At 42.8% G+C, this 23,879-nt stretch overlaps 1 protein-coding gene across 4 annotated transcripts in view; it reads right to left on the minus strand.

Annotated features, from left to right (window-relative positions):
- UGGT1 (UDP-glucose glycoprotein glucosyltransferase 1) overlaps positions 1–21,818 on the minus strand; it is a 106,769-nt gene extending 84,951 nt beyond the window's left edge. For 3 of the 4 annotated variants that reach the window (XR_003721203.2, XM_028830603.2, XM_015109807.3), the window contains exons 1-6: positions 21,593–21,818; positions 17,590–17,712; positions 15,973–16,108; positions 8,287–8,369; positions 3,819–3,949; positions 1,791–1,903 (exon numbers count right to left, since the gene is read on the minus strand). Coding sequence is in view for 3 of the 4 variants with exons in the window: in XM_028830603.2 (XP_028686436.1) it covers positions 1,791–1,903; positions 3,819–3,949; positions 8,287–8,369; positions 15,973–16,094 (449 nt within the window). In the remaining variant the exon portion in view is untranslated. The remainder of the gene's footprint in view (positions 1–1,790; positions 1,904–3,818; positions 3,950–8,286; positions 8,370–15,972; positions 16,109–17,589; positions 17,713–21,592) is intronic. The other variant, XM_015109808.3, reaches the window with a different exon arrangement.
- Between the last annotated feature and the right edge of the window lie 2,061 nt (positions 21,819–23,879).

Below are 23,879 nucleotides of genomic sequence, written 5' to 3' on the forward strand. Positions count from 1 at the left end.
GCCCAATAGCTGGGACCAAAGGCGTGTGCCCAGTTACTGCCACCACGCTCAGCTACTTTTTGGATAAACAGTGTCTCACTTTGTTGCACAGGTTGGTCTGGAATTCCTGGGGTCAAGCAATCCTCCTGCCTCAGCCTCCCAAAGTGCTAGGACTACAGGCTTGTGCCTCTAATGGACTTAACATTTCAGTTTTCCTCATAAATTTTAAAACTTCTCCCCAAAAAACTTATCTAAGGATGGCATCAAGATATTAACAGATCTTTTCTTTTTTTTTTTTTTGAGACAGAGTCTCGCTATGTCGCCCAGGGTGGAGTGCAGTGGCCGGATCTCAGCTCACTGCAAGCTCCGCCTCCCGGGTTTTTACGCCATTCTCCTGCCTCAGCCTCCCGAGTAGCCGGGACTACAGGAGCCCACCACCTCGCCCGGCTAGTTTTTTGTATTTTTTTAGTAGAGACGGGGTTTCACCGTGTTAGCCAGGATGGTCTCGAACTCCTGACCTCGTGATCCGCCCGTCTCGGCCTCCCAAAGTGCTGGGATTACAGGCTTGAGCCACCGCGCCCGGCCGATATTAACAGATCTTAATGCAGACTTTATGACCTACCAATAACTCAGCAGAAAGTAAAGACATGAATAAGGATGCTCCATATAACCTTATTGTAACAGGGGTAAAAAAAGAAAATGACTTAAAAATCCATCAGTAAGAGATAAATTATCAATTATGGGGCAGTCTTACATAGGTTATGCATGTGTTCAAAATGATGAGATACACCCACTCGTACTACATGGAAAGATGCCTTTTATAAAAATAGAACTACCTACATGTATAAATTTAAAACCATAGAAAAAAGTCTGAAGGTATATATGCCAAACCATTAAAAGTAGTTACCACTTGGAGACACTATTATTCTTTTCTTTATAAAGGTGTGCATTATTGTTGTAGCAAATCAAATAAAGTTTTTTAAAAGAATTACAAAGCCATCAATGTTGTTTCCCCCGAGAGAGCACGAATGTATCACATGCAGCCGTTTCTGAATGTCCATGTCTTGACCCTGAGAGGGCTGGAGTGCACACTGTGTTTTTTGGTTAGCACTCTGAGTAAGAATCACTACTGACGTTTGGTGGGCAGAGGATGGGTGCTGGGCAGACAATCTCACTAAAGAAGACCTGCACTACCTCACTGCCATTAGCAGTGCTGACAGGGCAGGCCAGCCCCATGTAGAGCTCACTGTTGTGTTTATGAACAGCATTAGAGGAGGTACAGGCGGCTTGCTGCCCTCGCCAGTCAGCAAAATGATACACAGCCGAGTTGTCTACCACAGGAAACCTACCTTTGGGCAAAAAAGCTGGTACATTAGTTACCAAATTAATATTCAAATCAAGCCTGCAATTATCTTTCAAATATCCTCCTTTGTCTGAAACTAATAATATCCTGAGAGATATTATCATTAATGTCATTATTTCAGGCACTGGCTTTAACACACACAGTATTTCTTACTAAGCTAATGACAAAGCCCATGTCATTGCTCAGATGCAGTCATTACTAAATAATAACAGTTAATACTGAATACTTGTATTATCTCCATTTTGAAATGAGATTAATTTGCCACATTTCACAAAACGATTTTAAGTGACGGAGCTGAGATTCAAATCTAGTCAGTCTGGTTCCAGAAGCCATACTCTAAACCATTACACCTAATGATACAAAACAGATGAGAAAATCAGAAGGTAGATGACATACAGAAGCAGCACTGGAAATGCGTGATATGAAAACAAAGGAACACACAATCTACCTTTCAGAGGCTGTCAGTAGAAGAGTCTCCAGGGTATCAGATTCACAAGTCGTCTTTCCATGCACGGAAAAAAACGAATTACATCCTTCCGGTGGAGGTTCATCAGCTGCGATCTGTCACAGAAGACACACACTTTTTAAAGTTCTAACCAAGGATGAGATAAAGACATGTATAATCAAAACAGGTGATTAAATTATGACAAGACAACATTGGTGAAAGTGGCTGAGTGTGGTAGCTCGTGCCTGTAATCCCAGCACTTTGGGAGGCCAGAGTGGGAGGATCACTTAAGCCCAAACCTGAGCAGTTAAGCCTGCCACTTAAGCCTGGGCAGCATATTGAGACCCCATCTCTACAAAAAATAAAATAAATAAAAAATTAGTTAGTCACAGTGGCATACGCCTGTAGTCCCAGCTACTGAGAAGGCTGAGGTAGGAGGATTGCTTGAGCCTGAAAGGCTAAGGCTGCAGTGAGCCATAACCACAGAACTGCACTCCAGTCTGGGCAACAGAACAAGACCCTGTCTCAAAAAAACAAAATCAATAAACGCAAAAACAGGCCAGCCACAGTGGCTCACGCCTGTAATCCCAGCAATTTGGGGGGCGGAGGCAGGGTGGATCACCTGTGGTCAGGAGTTCGACACCAGCCTAGCCAACATGGCAAAACCCTGTCTCTACTAAAAATACAAAAATTAGCTGGGTGTGGTAGCAGGCTACCCCAGCTGAGGTAGGAGAGTCACTTAAACCCAGGAGGTGGAGGTTGCAGTGAGCTGTGATTGCGCCACTGCACTCCAGCCTGGGCGACAGGGCAAGACTCTGTCCCAAAATAAAGAAAAATGAAAAAAAAAAAAAACAAACCACTTCATATTATGACGATGTATCCTTGGGCAATACAACAATACAGTAACACAGCAAGTGATTCCAACAGAAGTTAACAGGGTGGTTGGTTTCAGAGGGCGAAAGGTGGCCACAGTCAGGACACAGTACGTAGAGGGCTTTCCATGGCACCAGATCAAGTGCTGCTTCTTGACTTGGGTGAAAATTACAAGGCTGTTCACATTATAATAATCCATTACTATATATTTTTTGTGAGTGGTTTTTCTATGTTTTATTTTATAATAAAAAATAATTTTAAAATCAACTTTGCTTTTATATCAAATATCTAGTTGGTGCAGACACCTTTGACTGTCTCTTCTTAAGTCTCTCTCTTTTTTTTTTTTTTTTTTTTGAGACGGAGTCTCACTGTTGCTCAGGCTGGAGTGTGGTGGCATGACCTCGGCTCACTGCAAGCTCCGCCTCCCGGGTTCACGCCATTCTTCTGCCTCAGCCTCCCGAGTAGCTGGGACTACAGGCGCCTGCCACCAGGCCTGGCTAAGTTTTTATATTTTTAGTAGAAACGGGGTTTCACCGTGTTAGCCAGGATGATCTCGATCTCCTGACCTCGTGATCCAACTTTTGGAATTTGGCCTTCCAAAGTGCTGGGATTACAGGCGTGAGCCACCACGCCCGGCCTTAAGTCTCTCTTAACTTGAGGTTCCTCTGTCCCTCTTTTTCTTTTCAATTACAATAGAAATTTCCATAATTTATTTATTGAAGAAACTGGATTACAACGATTCCTGTATTCTTGATTTTCCTGACTGCATCCCTGTGGTGATGCTAAACATTTCTTGCCTCCTGTATTTCCTGTGAACTGCTTTTAGAACTACAGGCTGTGATTAGATGCTGGTTCATTGGTTTAACAAGATTACATCTCCCAGGCTGCAATGCATAAATAAAATATTGCTGTCTCTTTTCCATACCGATATTCTTTTTCTTATTTTTTTTAAATCTGCGGGTTGAAGACTTAACATCAATTTTGCTTATTATTTCTTTTTTTAAATCATAAATCCTAGAAAATTTCAGGCAAAAAAGTGATAGCTCTGTAATTCAATTCCAGGACAGCTGCAGTCTATCCATTCATCATGACATCCATTCATCATGACATCCATTCACCGTGACATAAAATGCTGTTCTTTAAGAGCACGGGACCCACCTGCTGGAAGGCTTGGATCGTAGCTGAGTAGGAACGAAGAGACAGACAAAATTTCAACAAATTCTGCTGGAGAGGTGACAGAAACTGAAATGCAGCTTCCAGTATTGCATGATAATAGGAATAATCAGTACCTGTCAAGGAAGAACATTAACCAAAGTAATTGCATATGACTGGAGAAATCTAAAGAAGATAGCTCATGAAGCACAAAGCTGTGTTACAAAGGTATGTGATGGCAAGTTTTACCAGTATATTGTCTTGAACTCTCATCAAATGCTTAAAATTCCCTGGAATACACAATGCAGTTGGGCTCTTCCTCTCCTCTTCCCTTTCAAACTATTCCCTCCCCTGGACCACTATTTTCCCACGTACCTGGATGACTGATAGTTACGTACTTCCTCAGAAATAATTCAGCTGTGAAATCACCTACTCCAGGAAGTCTCCACAGTCCCTACCCCATGCTTCAATGGACCAGTTACATCTCTTCCTCAATCCCAGAACACTTCTCTGTTTGCCTCATTCACTTATCATATCATTTACTAAATTATTTATTCACTGTCTATCTATACCCTGCCTAGACTTCTGGTCCCCAGAGGCAGAGGCTATGACCTATTTATCCTTATATCCATGATGCCTAGCACATGATAACTATTCCAAAAACTAAACAAAACTGAGCAGTGTGATGAGGAAGTTACAGTATTAAAGAATACTGATGACATTTTAAAGTTTGAAAAGAAGCATTTAAACAAAAAGTTGGACCAAATTATTTTAAAGAAAAAAAATCCAAATACTAACGTGAAAAAATCCCCAGGATAAATGAAAAGCAAGGACACAAAACAATGTACATAGTAACTTATTTTTTTTTAACTAGGAGAAAGAATGAGAAATAAGAATACATATGTATATATTTGTTGTAAAAAACACTGAAGGCTAAACAAATTAATTTAAAATGTTATAAAAAGCAGGAAAGAAACAGAAGGAACAGGGTCAAGGAGGAAACAATTTTTTTTTATATGTATACAAAAATTTTTTTTTTTTTTTTTTGAGACGGAGTCTCGCTCTGTCGCCCAGGCTGGAGTGCAGTGGCCTGATCTCAGCTCACTGCAAGCTCCGCCTCCCGGGTTCACGCCATTCTCCTGCCTCAGCCTCCCGAGTAGCTGGGACTACAGGCGCCCACCACCTCGCCCGGCTAGTTTTTTTTGTATTTTTTTAGTAGAGACGGGGTTTCACTGTGTTAGCCAGGATGGTCGCCATCTTCTGACCTCGTGATCCGCCCGTCTGGGCCTTCCAAAGTGCTGGGATTATAGGCTTGAGCCACCGCGCCCGGCACAAATAATTTTTATTGAAAAAATGTCATCTTAAATGTCGAAGTTCAAATGCAATTATTTCAAATTTTTATAAATATAAATATAAAGGTTATTTGCATATAACCTTTTATATAGCTTTGACTTGGGAATCACATGTTATCCATGCACAAAAACTTAAATTTTGCATTTTAAAGGACAAGCACAGTGGCTTACGCTTGTAATCCCAAAACTTTAGGAGGGTGAGGCAGGAGGATTATTCGAGCCCAGGAGCTCAAGAGATCAGCCCTGGTAACATAGTGCGTCTCTTTTTTAAAAAATAAAAATAGGCAGGGCACGGTGGCTCATGCTGTAATCCCAGCACTTTGGAAGGGGGAGGTGGGTGGATCACCTGAGGTCAGGAGTTCTAGACCAGCCTGGCCAACGTGGTGAAACCCCATCTCTACTAAAAATATAAAAATTAGCCATGGGAGGTGGCAAGCGCCTGTAATCCCAGCTGAGGCAGGAAAATCACTTGAATCCGGGAGGCAGAGGTTGCAGTGAGCTAAGATCGCGCCACTGCACTGCAGCCTGAGCAAGAGGAGACTCTGTCTCAAAAAATAAAGAAATAAAATAAAATGTTCCATTTTAAAAAGAAAATACAAATATTAACATTTTATGAGGCAGAATATAAAAGGTTCTATACTGCAATAGCATCCTCTACGTAAAAAATAGATAAGAAATATCTCAAAATGATGCCAGAATGTTAATGGTGTCAATCTTGGGTGGCAGGAATATAAATAATATTTCAAACAAATAAAATGTTTAACACGCTTTTATGTTGTTCATAGAATTCATACTCCTATAGCTTTAATGAATATGTATTATCATTTTTACTGAAAAAATGTCATTTTAAATGTCAAAGTTAAAATCTGATTATAAACCCACTTTGATAAATTTGTTCTATAAAATCTTAAAAATAAAGTATTTTTTGATAACTTAATTCTAGTTGCCTTGAAATTAGTAAAACTTACAGATGCTTGTTTAAAATATTTAGATATCTATATTGCCAAAAAAAAAAAAAAAAAAAGATTCAGGCTGGGCATGGTGGCCCACCTCTGTAATCCCATCACTTTAGGAGGCCAAGGTGGGAGGCGGGGCAGGGATGCCTTGAGGCCAGGAGTTTGAGACCAGCAAGTGCAACATAGCAAGACCCATCTTAACAAAATTTAAAACTTAGGCAGGCCTAGCTGTACGCACCTATAACACCAGCTACTAAGGAAGATGAAGCACGAAGACTGCTTGAGCTCAGGAGTTCAAGATTGTAGTGAGCTATGATCATACCACTGCACTCCAGCCTCCAGAGCCAGACTCTGTTTCCAAAATCAAAATAGGCCGGGCTTGGTGGCTCACACCTGTAATCCTAGTACTTTGGGAGGCTGAGGCGGGTGGACTGCCTGACGTCAGGAGTTTGAGACCAGCGTGGCCAACATGGCAAAACCCCATCTCTGCTAAAAATACAAAAATTAGCTGGGCGCAATGGTGGGCACTTGTAATCCCAGCTACTCAGGAGGCTGATGCAGGAGAATGGCTTGAGCTCAAGAGGCAGAGATTGCAGTGAGTCGAGATCACGCCACTGCAGTCCAGCCTGGTGACAGAGCGAGACTCTGTCTCAAAAAAATAAATACAATAAAATAAAATAAAAATAAATAAAATCTAGCTGGGTGCAGTCACTCACGCCTGTAATCCCAGCACTTTGGAATGCCGAGGCAGGAGGATCGCTTGAGTCTCAGGAGTTCAAGACCAGCCTGGGCAACACACAAGACCCTGTCTCTACAAAAAAAAAAATTTTTAATTAGCCCAAATAAAAAATAATAATAAATTAAATAAAATAAATATTTGGATAGATCACACCGAGTGAAAAAAGTGAAATAAAATAAAAACAAAACAAAAAGATTCAGACAACTTTTAAAATATGTATTATTTTAATAAAAAATTAAAAAGTTAAAAAATCAATACAGGCCAGGTACAGTGGTTCATGCCTATAATCCCAGAACTTTAGGAGGCTGTGTTGGGAGGATCACTTGAGCCCAGAAGTTTGAGACCAGCCTGGGCAACACAATGGGACAGACCTCATCTCCATTGTATTTTTTTTTTTTAATTAAATAATTTTAAAAGAAGAAAAAAAACCAACCCATTAACATCAACAGCAGTCACACAATTTTGAAACAGTTCCTATTCTGTAAGAACCTGTATCTGGCCAGGTAAGGTGGCTCATGCCTGTAATACCGGCACTTCGGGAGGCTGAGGCGGGTGGATCACTTGAGGTCAAAAGTTCGAGACCAGCCTGGCCAACATGGGGAAACCCCATCTCTACTAAAAATACAAAAATTAGCCAGGTGTAGTGGCGAATGCCTGTAATCCCAGCAACTTGGAACCAGGAGAAATGATTGAACCTGGGAGATGGAAGTTGCAGTGAGCCCAGATCACGCCACTGCACTCCAGCTTGGAAACAAAGCAAGACTTCGTCTCAAAAAATAATTAAAAAAATAATAATAACCTGTATCTGTCAATGTAAATTAATATTCAAGGTTTTAACTACTCACATATCAGCATCTCCAACTATTAATGTTTACACCCTATATAGCTTATACTAAGTTTAAAAAATGTGAAAGCACATCATAAAAACTGTAAATGAGGTTTTACAGGATAATCATTAATTTGACACCTTAACACTCAAGTTGTGGGTGGCTGGCAGGCATAGTGGAAAACATTCTGGATGATACTAACTTAATGACAATGAACTTAATAGATAATAGATCAGTTGTGTAATTAGTTCATAACACAAAAAAAAACAGTGAATCAGATTAGATGGTTATTAATACTGAATGACTTAAAATGAAATGTACTTCCACAAAATATTCACATAGCATTTTAATAAAAGATCATGACAGAACAAAAACAAAAGGGGAAAAAAACAAAGGTACCACTTATAGCCAAAGTTATAAACTGCTTCAAAACTAATTATTTGTGTTGTGTTGGCTCTTCCTGACCACGATCATAACTCCAATCATTAAAGACAACAATGTTTTCCATTAACGGCCATGCCACACATACTACACAGAGACCATTTTCTCCTAATATATTCCCAGACACCAAAGTCAAAGAGGAATTTGCTTCAATTTTACCGTGATGATCTGATGATCCAATATTTTGACTGGCTTCTACAAAATTCCAAAATTTCTCTTGACTGTCTTCTGCTAAAAACTCACTGGGAGAAAAGATCAGAAATAAAACAACTTAATAAAATTTTCTAATATAAGCTATATGACTAAAGAGAGTAAAAATAAGTTTTGAAGTTTCCAAATGTCCGTAGTTTGACTTTTAATCTATAATACATAATACTCCTTTATGTATAATATGTTTTTAATGATAAGCAAGTCCTACCAGCATATTAGTTATTACTAACTTAGCCTATGAACTTTTTCACCCAATAGCTATTTCTTAAGAAACTTGGAATAATAAAAACATAAAAGGGAAGTCTCAATATAAAGAAAGCTTATGAAACCCCACTGACAAAAATACTATGAGTAGTGGAAGCAGAACTAGGAACTGATGATTCTAGTATTAGTTCTGTTTACTTATTTTCTGAAAGGCCTTACAAAGAACAAAAAATATGTTTTGCCTAAAGTTCTCCCACAGTAAAATATGAACCACAGAAAAATTTCTGGGAGACTAAAGGCAGCATGTTGTAATCTTTTAACACCCCTAAATCCAAATTTTCAAGATCACCAAACTTAGTTTAAAATTAGCACTGATCTAACAAAATCAGATCCAAGAACTTAATGCCATCTTAATTGTTTTTCAACTTTACACTACTAAAATAATGGCCAATCTAAATTTCCCTTCATTCAAGAGTCTAAAACCCCTAAAAGGAAATGCATGTAGTAATTGAATGACTCATGTCAACTGCTTCTCTTCTCCTCTGAGCCATAATACTAATGCAGTAGTGATCTTTCACTGTCTTAAAGCAAACTACAGATCTGGACCTCAGCTTACCTAGCCAAAGGAAGACCTTCCCATTACTTGTCAACACTGAGGTGTACAATCTCACTCTACTCCACAGCTAGACACAGAAATATGGGAAAAATAAGACACATTTCCAGGTAATGCACAGCTTCTCTAAAAATAGGTTTCTGAAAATACTCATTATCATAATATATTAAATTTCTTAATGCCTCCTTGAGAGTAGTATTTTTCTAGGCTTTCTAGTAACTGACATAGACACCACACCAAGCTTAGCATAGCTTATAGTCTAAGAAAACAAGTACTAAGACAGATACACCAGGATGTGCAAATAAACACTAAATTAATTAATTAAAGGCACATTCACAAGATAAGCAGAGAGGGGGAAGGTGACACACTCACCAGTGTGGTGAAAACTAAGATTCAATCAGGCGAAGACTCTCCCAGTAAAGGCCACACACAAATACATGCTTTTCATACAATTACAGGGAAGCTTCTTGAAACATACATTCTTTTCACCCCACTGCCTACATAAGTCTTACAAGGTCTAAACTTGGAACAGTCCTAATATTGCTTACTAGATCCACTGAAACAACCCAGGGGAGAGAAGAACAATACAAGATATTATTAAAGAAATGCTGCCAAGGCCGGGCGCGGTGGCTCAAGCCTGTAATCCCAGCACTTTGGGAGGCCGAGACGGGCGGATCACGAGGTCAGAAGATCGAGACCATCCTGGCGAACACAGTGAAACCCCGTCTCTACTAAAAAATACAAAAAAAACTAGCCGGGCGAGGTGGCGGGCGCCTGTAGTCCCAGCTACTCGGGAGGCTGAGGCAGGAGAATGGTGTAAACCCAGGAGGCGAAGCTTGCAGTGAGCTAAGATCCGGCCACTGCACTCCAGCCTGGGCAACAGAGCGAGACTCTGTCTCAAAAAAAAAATAAAATAAAATAAAAAGAGCCGGGCGCGGTGGCTCACGCCTGTAATCCCAGCACTTTGGGAGGCCGAGGCGGGCGGATCACAAGGTCAGGAGATCGAGACCACGGTGAAACCCCGTCTCTACTAAAAATACAAAAAATTAGCCGGGCGCGGTGGCGGGCGCCTGTAGTCCCAGCTACTCAGGAGGCTGAGGCAGGAGAATGGCGTGAACCCGGGAGGCGGAGCTTGCAGTGAGCCGAGATTGCGCCACTGCACTCCAGCCTGGGCGACAGAGCAAGACTCCGTCTCAAAAAAAAAAAAAAAAAAAAGAAATGCTGCCTTTTTTAAAAGCATATTTTTGTTGCTTTTTGTTTTTTTAGCTTCTTATCTAACACTTATTCCACCGAGTATAAATTATGATTTTACAGGCCGGGCGCGGTGGTTCACACCTGTAATCCCAGCACTTTGGGAGGCAGAGGTGGAACATCTGAGGTCAGGAGTTCGAGACCAGTCTGGCCAACATGGTGAAACCCCATCTCCACTAAAAATAGAAAAAATTAGTCAAGGGTGGTGGCGGGCGCCTGTAATCCCAGCTACTCAGGAGGCTGAGGCAGGAGAATCACTTGAACCCAGGAAGGGGAGACTGCAGTGAGCCGAGATCATGCCATTGCACTCCAACCTGGGCAACAAGAGTGAAACTCCCTCCCCCTCCCCCCAAAAATCATGATTTTATAAATTATATGATGTCTGGGATTTGCTTTAAAATATTCTAGTGCGGGAGGAGAGAAGGTGGTGGTGATGGTGGTAATTGTACTTAAATTGATAATTGTTAAAACAGGGTGATGGGTGCAGAGAGAGTACATTATACCATTCTCTCCATATGTAAATGTTTTGAAATGCCATAATCTAGGACAAGTTTTTAATCTACAACACAAAAAAAGCTACAAACAACCAGAATGAATGCCCACAAGATAGTACAAATAGGGTAGCAACTTGTTTTCTTAGATTTCCAAAGCTATTGTGGGAGATCAGCATTGGTCTTCCTTCTATGTAGAACTAGAAGGAGAGAAGAAACTAATATTTAAGGAGGGTCTATGACGTGACGGTCACTAAGCTTGGCATATTTACTTGTGTCCTCAAATCCACACAGCCACCCTCAGATATAACCGGTTTTCAAGTAAATAAGCTGTAATTCAGAGATGCTACTAACTTGCTTACAGACATAGAGTGAGTCAATGGAAAAGCTGGAATATAAATTCATGTCCATTTAATTTATACTTCTATCATGCTACATTCTGGGTCATTACAAAATTTAGCACTCAATAAATGATTATTAGTTTTGATTTTAATAATACCTGCTTATGTAATATTTCTGTAGCTACAGCTGCAGAAAACACACTTAGTGTTTTACTTCAATTAAAGATAAGTGTCACTTCATTGACAACCACAAAGCTACAACTCCTTCACAAACATCAGGTCCAATCTAAAAATACACAACAGGAATATTTTTAGTCCCTGAGGGATAGATGCAAGGAAGGCAAAAGATCTGTGGTGGCCGCATGCCATAAAGTGTAGTAAAAGATTCTGACCCTTCATCCTTAACCAGATGGACAGAGTACCTGGATCCTTCATCAGGGTCTCCCACAGACATGAGAATGAAGAATAGTGGGCTCTGCTAGCTCTGGAGGTGAATACTAAGTGGATTCAAATAAGTATAGTTCATTTCTATGAGTTGCCTACATGTCGTATTACCTTGGCAAACTGTATACAAACAGCCACAGGAGAAGGGGCCTAAAAATAGTAAACCAAAATGGCAAATGTAGCTCTTACTTCACATGCCAAGGAAAAAAATTAATAAAAATAAAAATAAAACAAAATGGCAAATGACCAGGGATATCATGAAAGGGGGAAATGTTTGTGATAAGCAAGTTGATGAAGAAAACAGTATACCCTGTTCACCTCACAGTGACCAAAGAAACTGAAAATATCGAGCAATTAGGGCTGGCAAATTTAGCATTCTTTCTCAAAACTCCATAGTTTTATGCCATAGGAATCTTCTAGTACAATGATCAAGAATGTACAAATATCAAGAAGTTAGTGTAAATAAAAGTGAAAGTAATGAAATGTAATTCGGGGTAAGAATGTTAAACAGAGGCCGGGCACAGTGGCTCACACCTGTAATCCCAGCACTTTGGGAGGCCAAGGAGGGGGGATCACCTGAGGTGGGGAGTTCCAGAAGACAGCCTGACCAACATAGAGAAACCCCATCTCTACTAAAAAAAAAAATTACAAAATTAGCCAGGTGTGGTGGTGCATGCATGTAATTCCAGCTACTCAGGAGGCTGAGGCAGGAGAATAGCTTGAACCTGGGAGGCGGAGGTTGCGGTGAGCCAAGATCACGCCGTTGCACTCCAGCCTGGGCAACAAGAGCAAACTCCATCTTAAAAAAAGAATGTTGGCCGGGCGTGGTGGCTCACGCCTATAATCCCTGCACTTTGGGAGGCTGAGGCGGGCGGATCACGAGGTCACGAGATCAAGACCATCCTTGCCAACACGGTGAAACCCCGTCTCTACTAAAAATACAAAAAATTAGCCGGGCATGGTGGCGGGCGCCTGTAGTCCCAGCTATTCGGGAGGCTGAGACAGGAGAATGGCGTGAACCCAGGAGGTGGAGCTTGCAGTGAGCCAAGATTGCGCCACTGCACTCCAGCCTGGGCGACAGAGTGAGACTCCGCCTCAAAAAAAAAAAAAAAGAATGTTAAACAGACTCTCACAAAAACAACTGTTACAGTTAATTTTACAAAATGAATCAGAAAGTGATAGTAAATCTTGGCCAGGTGCGGTGGCTCACGCCTGTAATCCCAGCACTTTGGGAGGCCAAGGCGGGCAGATCACCTGAGGTCAGGAGTTCGGACCAGCCTGGCCAACATGGTAAAACCCCGTCTCTACTAAAAGTGTAAAAATTAGCCAGGCGTGCTGGCACATGCCTGTAATCCCAGCTACTCGGGAGGCTAAGGCAGGAGAATGAGAATGGGCTTGAACCTGGGAGGCAGAAGTTGCAGTGAGCCAAGATGGCGCCACTGAACTCCAGCCTGGGCGACAAAATGAGACTCTGTCTCAAAAACAAAGTGGGGCTGGGGGGAGGGGTTGTAAATCTCAATGACAGATTTATACCAAACAAATCATCCAAAATAAGATTAGCAAAAAGGAAAAGAAAAACTTTAGTTTTTAGGGTCCAAGCTCAGGTGGTCTAGCTCAGGCAGTCTCAAAATATCTTCAGTCACTGTTTTTTTGTTTGTTATTTGCTTTATTGGGCTTTTTTTCCCCACCATAAGAACTCTAAAAAAAGAGCCACCTCACATTTACTACTATGCCATATCTAATAAAGTTCAGACATTTGAGAAGCTGGACCCATTTATCAAGTTAGTTATCACTATGAAATATATACAATGGTTTTGTCTTTGTTTTGCCACTTCCATGCTGAGAAAGAAAGGCAGAGAGAGGCGATGGAAGGAAGTCTATTTAGCAGAAAGTCTGCTAGGCTCCTGAGCTAGTCAAGACTGGATGCTGCATGCCCCTTCCCACTGGTCCTTTTGGCAATATCAAATGGGGCTTTCTCTTTAAGAGGTGCAACCATTCATTCACATAATCAACATAGCAAAACTCTTCATCCACATTTTTCTAGGAATTAAGGGGAAAATGTTAGAATACAAAACTCTAGAGGCCAGGCACGGTGGCTCACACCTGTAATTCCACCACTGTGGGAGGCCGAGGCAGGTGGATCACTTGAGCTCAGGAGTTCGAGATCAGCCTGGCCAACACGGTAAAACTCCGTCTCTATAAAAAATACAAAAATAATCCAGGGGTGGTGGCTTACGCCTGTAGTCCCAGCTACTAGGGAGGCCTAGGTGGGAGGATGGCTCGAGCCCAGGAGGCAGAGGCTGCAGTAAGCTGAGATCACACCACTACACTAGCCTGAAAAACAGGAGACAGACCTTGTCTCAAAAACTCTCAAAAAAAAAAAAAAAAAATTCTAAATTGAAGATGAAGAAGGCAGACCACAAGGCTGATCGAAGTGATGTGACAGCCCAAATTTCTAGCACATTCAAACGCTGAGACTTACCAAGTGCTTGCTGCTCAGTCTACCCACACTTATCCTTTGGATAGTCTCTGCTAGTTCTACCTCTAGGTTACTTGAGATACAATCAAATAAGTTTCCATCCATAAGCATTTAAGCCCTACCTATACAGACAGATATCTCATTATATTTACTTACAAATACTCACTGAAAAGCACACTTGGAATACAAAATTTCTCATGAAATTATTTACTATATTGTGTTTCACTAATTTTAAGACAACTGTTGTTTTATGAAAAATTCTACCCATTTTAATTGTAAGGTAACTTCTCTTTTTTTTTTTTTTGGACGGAGTCTTGCTCTGTTGCCCAGGCTGGAGTGCAATGGCGTGATCTTGGCTCACTGCAAGCTCCGCCTCCTGGGCTCAAGTGATTCTTTCACTCAGCCTCCCAAGTAGCTGGGACTACAGGCACGAACCACCACACTCAGCTATTTTTTTTTTTTTTTGAGAGATAGGGTTTCCCCATGTTGCCCAGGCTGGTTTCAAACTCCTGGACTCACGCAGTTCACCCACCTCAGCCTCCCAAAGTGCTGGGATTTACAGGGCATGAGCCACTGTACCTAGCCACCATTTTTATCATTTAAAAAGAAAGAAAGATTGAGGCCGGGCGCAATCTTGTAATTGAAGAAAGCCTGTAATCCCAGCACTTTGGGAGGCCGAGACGGGCGGATCACGAGGTCAGGAGATCGAGACCATCCTGGCTAACACGGTGAAACCCTATCTCTACTAAAAAAATACAAAAAACTAGCCGGGCGAGGTGGCGGGCGCCTGTAGTCCCAGCTACTCGGGAGGCTGAGGCAGGAGAATGGCGTAAACCCGGGAGGCGGAGCTTGCAGTGAGCCGAGATCCGGCCACTGCACTCCAGCCTGGGCGACAGAGCAAGACTCCGTCTCAAAAAAAAAAAAAAAAGAAAGATTGAACTGCATGGGCATAATCTCCTAATCTGATGCTCAGGCACGCGCCAGCACGCACAGCTAATTGTTGACAGGCTAGTCTCGAACTCCTGACCTCAGGTGATCAACCCACCTTGTCCTTCCAAACTGTTGGGATTACAGGCGAGAGTCACTGCACCCAGCCTTCTTCCAGGTTCTTATGGGAAATAAGTCCTCTTTCCCCCACGTTGCTAAGCCCTCTTCTTTTCCTTTTATCAATCACCTCTTAAAACTTCCTTCAAATAAGGAGAAAATTGGAATACAACTGTGCAGGCACAGTGGCTCACATCTGTAATCCCAGCACTTTGGGAGGCCAAAGTGGGCAGATCACATGAGACTGAGGAGTTCAAGACCAGCCTGGCCAACATGGTGAAACCCCATCTCTACTAAAAATACAAAGAATAGCAGGGTGTGGTGGAGCATTTCTGTAATCCCAGCTACTCGGGAGGCAGAGGCATGAGAATCCCTTGAACCCAGGAGGCGGAGGTCACAGTGAGCCAAGATCTCATCACTGCACTCCAGCCTGGGAAACAGAGCGAGACCTGTCTCCAAAAATAAATAAATAAATAAACACAACTCTGTCTTCCCTTGTTATGCTTTTTGGAAAGTAACATACTAACTTATCCAACAGTTATTTGTCTAAAGTTCTACATATCTCTATAAACCCACATAGCCCTTGTCCTACTGAATGATGCTATGCCCTAACAGCCTTTGTACAGTACATACCACAGTGCACACTGAAAGAGGCTCTTCATAAATGCATTTGATGATAATCTCACTGCTTAAAAAGCTCCTGAATGTTCACTGTCAGAGCCTATATTTATACTCAAATACGTGGAGGGGAAAAAAACGTTCTCTTACCTGGCTTCTAACAACAATGGAGTGGAAAACCATTTTGTTGTAAGAGAGGTTGTAATGGCTTTTGAGTCGGCCTTTACTGAGGGGAACAGCCACAGAACAGTGAGTACAATCAGAACTCCCATTTTATAGCAAACTCCTAAAAGGAAAAAAAGAAAAAAAGTTTTGCTACAAGGAAATTTTTTTTTTGAGACGGAGTCTCACTCTGTCGCCCAAGCTGGAGTGCAGTGGTGCGATCTCGGCTCATGCAACCTCCCCCTCCCAGGGTCAAGCAATTCTCCTGCCTCAGCCTCCCGAGTAGCTGGGATTACAGGCATGCACCACCACACCCTGCTAATTTTTTGTATCTTTAGTAGAGACAGGGTTTCACCATGTTGGCCAGGCTGGTCTCAAAGTCCCGACCTCGCGATCTGCAGGCCTCAGCCTCCCAAAGTGCTGGGCTTACAGGCATGAGCCACCACGCCCGGCCTGCTACAAAGTAATTTTAACCTCATACTTGGAGACACAAAATAACAATGCTAATACTTGGAGACACAAAATAACATAAGTTAGCAAAACAGAAATGCTTCTGACATATAATAGCACTTAATATCTAGCTAGTCCAACAGATATTTGCTGAGTGACTGATACTGTAACTGAAGGCATTTAGGTTATTACATTCTTTCCTACAAAGGCTCTGCTTCATTTCCCAAGGAATCTACACTATACAGGGGTATAAAAATCAGTTGGTGGCACCCCAGCTTGCACACAACCATTCTTTATAAAGCAGGAAAGCAAAGCTGAGATAGATGAAAATATAAATGATGGATATTAAGGGTTGAACTGTGTCCCCCAAAAAAGATATGGAAATCCTCTCCCCCAGTACCTCGTAATGTCAACTTATTTGTAAATACAGTCTTTACAGAGGTCATCAGTTAAAACAAGGTTATTAGGTGGGCACTAATTCAATGACTGACGTTATAAAGAGGACAAATCTGGACAGAGATAGACAGCACAGAGGGACAACTATGTAGAGACCCAGGGAAGCACCAGGGGAAGAGAGAGGCACACACTAAAATTATACTGTAAGCTAAGGAATGCCTGAAACTACCAGAAGCTGAAGAGTCAAAGACAGATTCTCCTAAGAAGAGTTCAGCGGGAACATGGTCCTGTGAAACTTTGATTAAGGATTTCTAGCCCTGTGAGACAGTAAATGTCTGTTGTTCTAAGGCACCCAGTTTGTGATACTTTGTTGTGGTAGCCCTAGGAAACGAACATAACGGGTCTCAAATGTAAACTCAGACAGGTTCTGAAATAAATGTAAAATTTTAGTGGCTTGCCAAGCCAACTGTCCCCATCCACAAAATGAGGGATCTGGGGTCACTGGCAAAGTGGATGGCCACAGAATGCAGGCCTCCTGACTCCCTCAGTAGCCGCTCCAAGCCTGTCAAGATCCTCACAGACAGCATCCAGACAATTTCAGAAAAAGGTGTCCAGCTGCAGATGTCTCTGATTTTCATCCCAAAAGTCCACCTAACAGAACCCTAATCAGACCTCCCCTGAGCCACAGAAAAGTCAGTATCCAAGCTCTACCCATTTGAATGAGAGCTAAAGGGGGATGACTATGTGGGAAGCACTAACCTGTCCTTGGCTTCAGGATGTTCGCTCTGCTAAGGTTCACTTCCGTCTCATCCCAGTTCCTTCGTACTGCTTATAAAATCTATCGAGGGAGGCCGTCCACATTGGGGACCAGTCAATACCTTCCTTTTATAAAAAGCATCATTTGTGTTAACATCCTGCTTCATATAACACACAATATCTCTGAAGAACGATGGGCAAAAGCAAAATAAACTACACCAAATAGAAAAGTGGCTTTTAGAAGCATTTTAAGTTTAGGCACTGCCAGCTTCTTTTGAAACAAAAAAAAATTAATAAATCAGTCAGGCATGGTGGCATGCACCTATGGTCCCAGCTACTTGGGAGGCCGAGGTGGAAAGATAGCTTGGGCCCAGGAGGTCCATGCTGCATCTGGGCAACAGAGCGGGATAGGAGGAGAGCGGGACAGGAGGAGAGCGGGACAGGAGGAGGAGGAAAGAAGAAAGGAGGAGGAGGAGGAGAAGGGGAAGAGGAACGGGAAGAGGAGCGGTCTCTGGTTTGAGTATGTCTTCATTTTATAGGCTCCCTTATCACTCTGACCCTAGGGGTCCTTAAATGTTGCTTATAAAGACAAACAGTCTGAGATAATGGCCATCAGAATGTGCCATGTGGTGTTGCATGATCATAGGCATTATACTTGCGGCATGATGAATAAACAGAAAACACTCTTTAACAAGTTCTAGGCCCAACTATCAACAACCATCTGTAGGAGGCTGAGCGGGGAGGATCGCCTGAGGCCAGGAGGTGGAGGTTGCAACGAGCAAGATCATGCCACTATACTCCAGCCTGGGCAACAGGGCAAGACTCTGTCTCACGAACAAAAAATAAAAATAAAAAAATTAAAACACTATCTCTTGCTTATTTATCTGCAGTAAAATATAGGGAATATTAATAAATATTATGTGCCAGGCATGGTGGCTCACACCTATAATCCCAGCATTTAGGGAGGTCAACCCAGGAGGATTGCTGGAGGTCAGTTCAAGACCAGCCTGAGCGACACGGATCCCATCTCTACAAAAAAATTTAAAAATTACCAGGGCAGCCTGTAATGCCAGCACTTTGGGAGGCCAAGACGGGCGGATCACGAGGTCAGGAGATCAAGACCATCCTGGCTAACACAGTGAAACCCCGTCTCTACAAAAAATACAAAAAACCAGCTGGGCGCGGTGGCGGGCGCCTGTAGTCCCAGCTACTCAGGAGGCTGAGGCAGGAGAATGGCATGAACCCAGGAGGCGGAGCTTGCAGTGAGCTGAGATCCGGCCACTGCGCTCCAGCCTGGGCGACAGAGCGAGACTCCGTCTCAAAAAAAAAAAAAAAAAAAAAAAAAAAAAAATTACCAGGGCAGGGTAGCACACGCCTATGGTCCTAGTTACTTGGGAGGCTGAAATCAGAGGATTGCTTAAAGCTGCAATGAGCCGGGACAGCACCACTGCACACTGGGCAGTGAGATCCTATCTCAAAAAAAAAAAAAAAAAATCCTTTACCCTTTTTGGAAAACAGGAGAGCAATGAAAATTCTAAGTCATCACCAACTTTTTCTTTTCCCGTTTTTAAACTAAAATAATAGTTTTTTTTAGTTAAAAAAAAAAAAACCAGACTCTTAAAAAACAATATGCAGGCCCAGCAGGGTGGCTCACACCTGTAATCCCAGCACTGTGGGAGGCCAAAGCAGGTGGATGGATCGCTTGAGCTCAGGAGTTCAAGACCAGCCTGGGAGACATAATGAGACCCCGTCTCTACTAAAAATACCAAAAAGTAGCCAGGCATGGTGGTCGCTTGAGCCTGGAGGGTGCAGAAGCTGTAGTGCGCCAAGAACGTGCCACTGCACTCCAGCCTGGGTGACAGCTGTCTCAAAAAAAAAAAAAAAATGCAATCTGCAAGTTTATACACGGCCATCTGAGATTCTATATATGAGATAGTAGCAAGGAAAAATATTAGGAAGTATCTTTTTAAAAAAACAAATTAACTTCTCAAATTATTAAGCATAACACACATTTACTATGTATCTATTAGCAAAGCCATTTCCTGTGAACCACATAAATCTAATTTCAGCTAGAAGTGGTTATTATACATCTGATATGAAAATGATCACATCAGGCCGGGCGTGGTGGTTCACACCTGTAATCCTAAGGGAGGGGATCACCCCTCATATTGTCTTATGCCCAATTTCTGCCTCCAAAGAAAGAAGTAAAAACTAAAATGCAGAAAAGAAATCCACAAGCAGACAGCCCCGCACCACACCCTGGGCCTGGTAGTTAAAGATCGACCCCTGACCTAATGGGTTATGTTATCTATAGATTACTGACATTCTATAGAAAAGCACTGTGAAAATCCCTGTCCTGTTCTCTTCTGTTCTTACTGGAGCATGCAGCCCCCAGTCACATACCCCTTGCTTGTTCAATCGATCACGATCCTCTCACGCGGACCCCCTTAAAGTGGGACAGGAATTGCTCACTTGGGGAGCTCCATTGTTGGAGATGTGAGTCTTGCCAAAGCTCCCGGCCAAATAAAACCTTTCCTCCTTTAACTCGGTGTCTGAGGGGTTTTGTCTGTGGCTTGTCCTGCTACAATCTTAGCACTTTGGGAGGCCAAGGCGGGTGGATCACCTGAGGTCAAGAATTCGAGGCCAGCCTGGCCAACATGGTGAAACCCCATCTTTACAAAAAATACAAAAAATGTGCTGGGCGTGGTGGCACGTGCCTGTAATCCCAGCTACTTGGGAGGCAGAGGCATGAGAATCACTTGAACCGCGGAGGCAGAGGTTGTAGTGAGCCGAGATCGCCTCATTATTGCACTCCAGCCTAGAAGACAAGAGCGAAACTCCATCTCAAAAAAAAAAAAAGAAAAAAGAAAATTATCACATTGTCTTGTATTGTTACAGGGAAACTTAAAAAAGAAAATGCTCACAGACAGCTGCAGGAAAATTCTAAAAGAATTTTCTTCATAGTTTAATATATTCCCCTGAAGTTCAATGTGCATTATAAATGTGCTATGCTACTATACGAGTATTATGCTCACTTCCTTTAGTAAGTTTCATGTGGCCAGGAGTTCAAGATCAGACTGGGACATAACAAGACCTCGTCTCTACAAAAAAATAAATAAGAATTTTTAAAAATAAGCTTCAGCTAAGTTTATCAAAAGGAAGTCAAGTGTTGCTAAATTCGACTTGCTTTAAAAAAAAAAAAAGCAAAGTGAAAGGCTACAATCATTCCAAGTTTTTTGGTGCTGTCTTCAAACGCTTGCCAAGTGTAAGATTATTGAAAGAAAGAGCGCACTTTACACTAAAATTGGCTGGCAAGTGCATCAGTGAATGTTTCCGAAACAGTTAGTGTGGCACAATAAGGCAAAAGACCCCAGGACTTCAAACGAACAAAATATGCTCCTTCTCAAATCTGGCAAGAAATGCAAAACAACTGCAGATTCTGGCCAAGGAACAAAAACAGTTCATATCTATAAGTTATTGGCGACGCTGCAGATCTCAATCTGGCAGGTCCCACACTAAAAGTGAAACCGGATCATCCAATTTCCAGCCAACAGATCACAGTATTAAACGAAAACAGCAACCAAGGCACATCAACCCGAATTCATTTTAGGAAAAATAGAAATCTATTTTAAAAGGCACGTCGTTCTGCAATCAGGGTCCAGCAAAGTGCTGGTTCTCAACTCACTGAGGATCAAGCTTGGTCTAAATTCATGGTAGGACACTTCCCCCACTTCCTTCTGCACTTGGGCACAAGGATCCAAAGCTCTTCAGAAAAGGTTCAAGATCTCTGAACAGAGCCAGCCGCCACCCCCGCGGAAGCGATACCTTGCCAAGACCACCACTGAGGGCAACTCAGGGCGCTCGCGAATAGGGGAAGGGATAGGACACCGGAGGGGAAACTGAGTCACGGTAGAGGCGAAAGCTCAATGTGACGGGGGCACAGGGTCGCCTTGCGCTCCAAACCCTCTCTCCATCCATGAGGCCTCCTCACGCCACCCCTGGGTACCTGTCACCGGCAGCGCAGCCGCGGCACACGCACCGCTCGCGTCTCCCTTGCCGCCTATGCCCGGGCCGTGGTTAGTCCGCCACAGGGCCAGGGACAACGCCAGGGCGGGGCGGGGCTGCAGCGGCGGTGCAGGCTGCGCCAGTGAGAAGCCGACACGCGCCTTTCCCGCGGCTCGGCTCAACACCCAGTCTCGCAAAGCAATTGCCCGGCTGCCGGCCGCCCTCTTACTTCCGCTTCCTAAAGGCGAACGCTAGAGGACTTCCGGCTACCGAGTCGAGACCTAGCAGGCCAGAGCGTCGGGCGGTCGGCGTCTTATCCCCGAGCGGGGGCGTCCGGCGTCTCTCCGCACTTCCGCTCTCCTGGGTGGCGGGTCGGCTGCCAGTCCTCAAGGTCTTGGGAAGGTTCGTTGTGCCAGCAGCTGAGACCCGAAACCTTTAACAGTCGATGAAATCCAATTTGGACTCTGGGACCTACTCCGTTAAACGTTTGTTAAAAGCTGACTCCCTTTAGCCTTTCGGTGGCACAGTAAGGACACTTGGCTTAATGTTTCTGAGCATCTTCGACTTTATACTAAACCCTAAAATGTTGATAGCTACCTTCCAGGGGGGCAGGATGAAAGGAAGACTTTTTAAATTTTAGGAGCCGATTTAGCTTATCTTATTCGGGCAGCGGCAGCTTAGTCTGCAGGGACTGCTTTGTCCATTTATTTATTTATTTATTTATTTATTTTTAACTAATGTAAACCAGTTTAAAATTGTTTTGCAATAGGTAGCATTTAACCCACCCAGAAATGAATGTCTCTTGGAGGGTATGTGTTTAACTATATTAAGTCAAAGTGAATGAAAAGCCAAAAATACTTTTGTATTCTTTTGGATTTGGAGTCTGGCTCTATCTCCCAGGCTGGAGTGCTGTGGCGCAATCTCGGCTCACTGCAACCTCCGCCCCCGGATTCAAGCGATTCTCCCGCCTCAGCCTCCCCAGTAGCTGGGATTACAGGCGCCCGCCACCGCACCGGGCTGATTTTTGTCTTTTTAGTAGAGACGGGGTTTCACTCTGTTAGCCAGGCTGGTCTCGAACTCTTGACCTCAGGTGATCCACCCGCCTCGGCCTCCCCAGTGCTGGGATTACAGGCATGAGCCACCACACCCGGCCCAAGATAATTTTAGGAAATAAACATGAGCCAAGATGATGATGAAGGGGAGGAAGGAAAGGAGGATGAAGGAGATGAGTAATAGAACACTGATGGATTCCAGCCTTCCTTTTTTTTTTTTTTTTAACATTTTCTCCAGTCCCTGGGAGCAAGTTGCAGTCTTTCCCCCCGCCCCCTACTTGTGCTCAGTCTCCCTGTTCTTGAGGTTTCTTTACACTCTGGTTCTCAACTTATTTTGGGGGAAATACCTTGAGCAGAATACAATGGGAAAAGAGGCTCTAACGCTTTCTGTTCGAAATTCATTTTTATCCCTTGCCTGTCTGAGCAAAAACTGTATGGAATCACCACCACCCAGCTCTGTGGAAAAAAAGAAAAACCTACCTCCTTCGCTCTGCTGGAAGCTGGAGGGCTCTAGGCCCCTGCGTAGCAGAGCCTTCAATTCTAGCTTTCTTCCTGCTGGCTCTGTATGTTGGGCTCGGAGAGTACACTGGGTCTCTAGTGAATATGGACAGTTAGCATTTACCAACATCTTTCTGTCTACTTTCTCGTGTTTAAAAAAAGAAAGAAAAACTTTTTTAAAATGGGATTCTAGAATTCAGCAAAGAATGGGTCTGAGATGTTTGGATGGGTTCAGTGGACATTTTACAACATGGCTTCTCCTTTGGCATGTTTAATTGTGATGTTTGATAGACATCCTTGCGTAAGATGACACTTTTAAAATAAATTATCTCCTAATGATGACTTGAGCCCTGCCACTCAGTGGGAGAATCAGCAGAACCCCTAGGATCTTATTTGGAATTGACATTCTCGATTGTAATTTTGTTGCTGTTTAGTTTTAAATTTTGTTTCACTGGAAAGGAAAGCTCATGCTCAGTTTTAAGGGTTAAAAGTGTACAAGTTGCTTTCTTACAATAAAACTAAATGTGTACACACACAAAAAGAAAAAACAATGAGCATTTTAAAATTTATTTCACAAGGGAGCTGTTGCGTTAGCTTTCCTTAGCGTGTTTTCTAGCCCTCTTAAAATCACATCAGCTAATGCTTCCATAAAAAGGAAATTGTTAATTCACCATATTACAAAGTTGATTATATACTTTTTCTTGGCCTTATCTTGATCTTCTGCTATGTGATACATGA

The sequence above is a fragment of the Macaca mulatta genome, chromosome 12 (assembly GCF_049350105.2).
Source record: "Macaca mulatta isolate MMU2019108-1 chromosome 12, T2T-MMU8v2.0, whole genome shotgun sequence".
Taxonomy (NCBI): Eukaryota; Metazoa; Chordata; class Mammalia; order Primates; family Cercopithecidae; genus Macaca; species Macaca mulatta.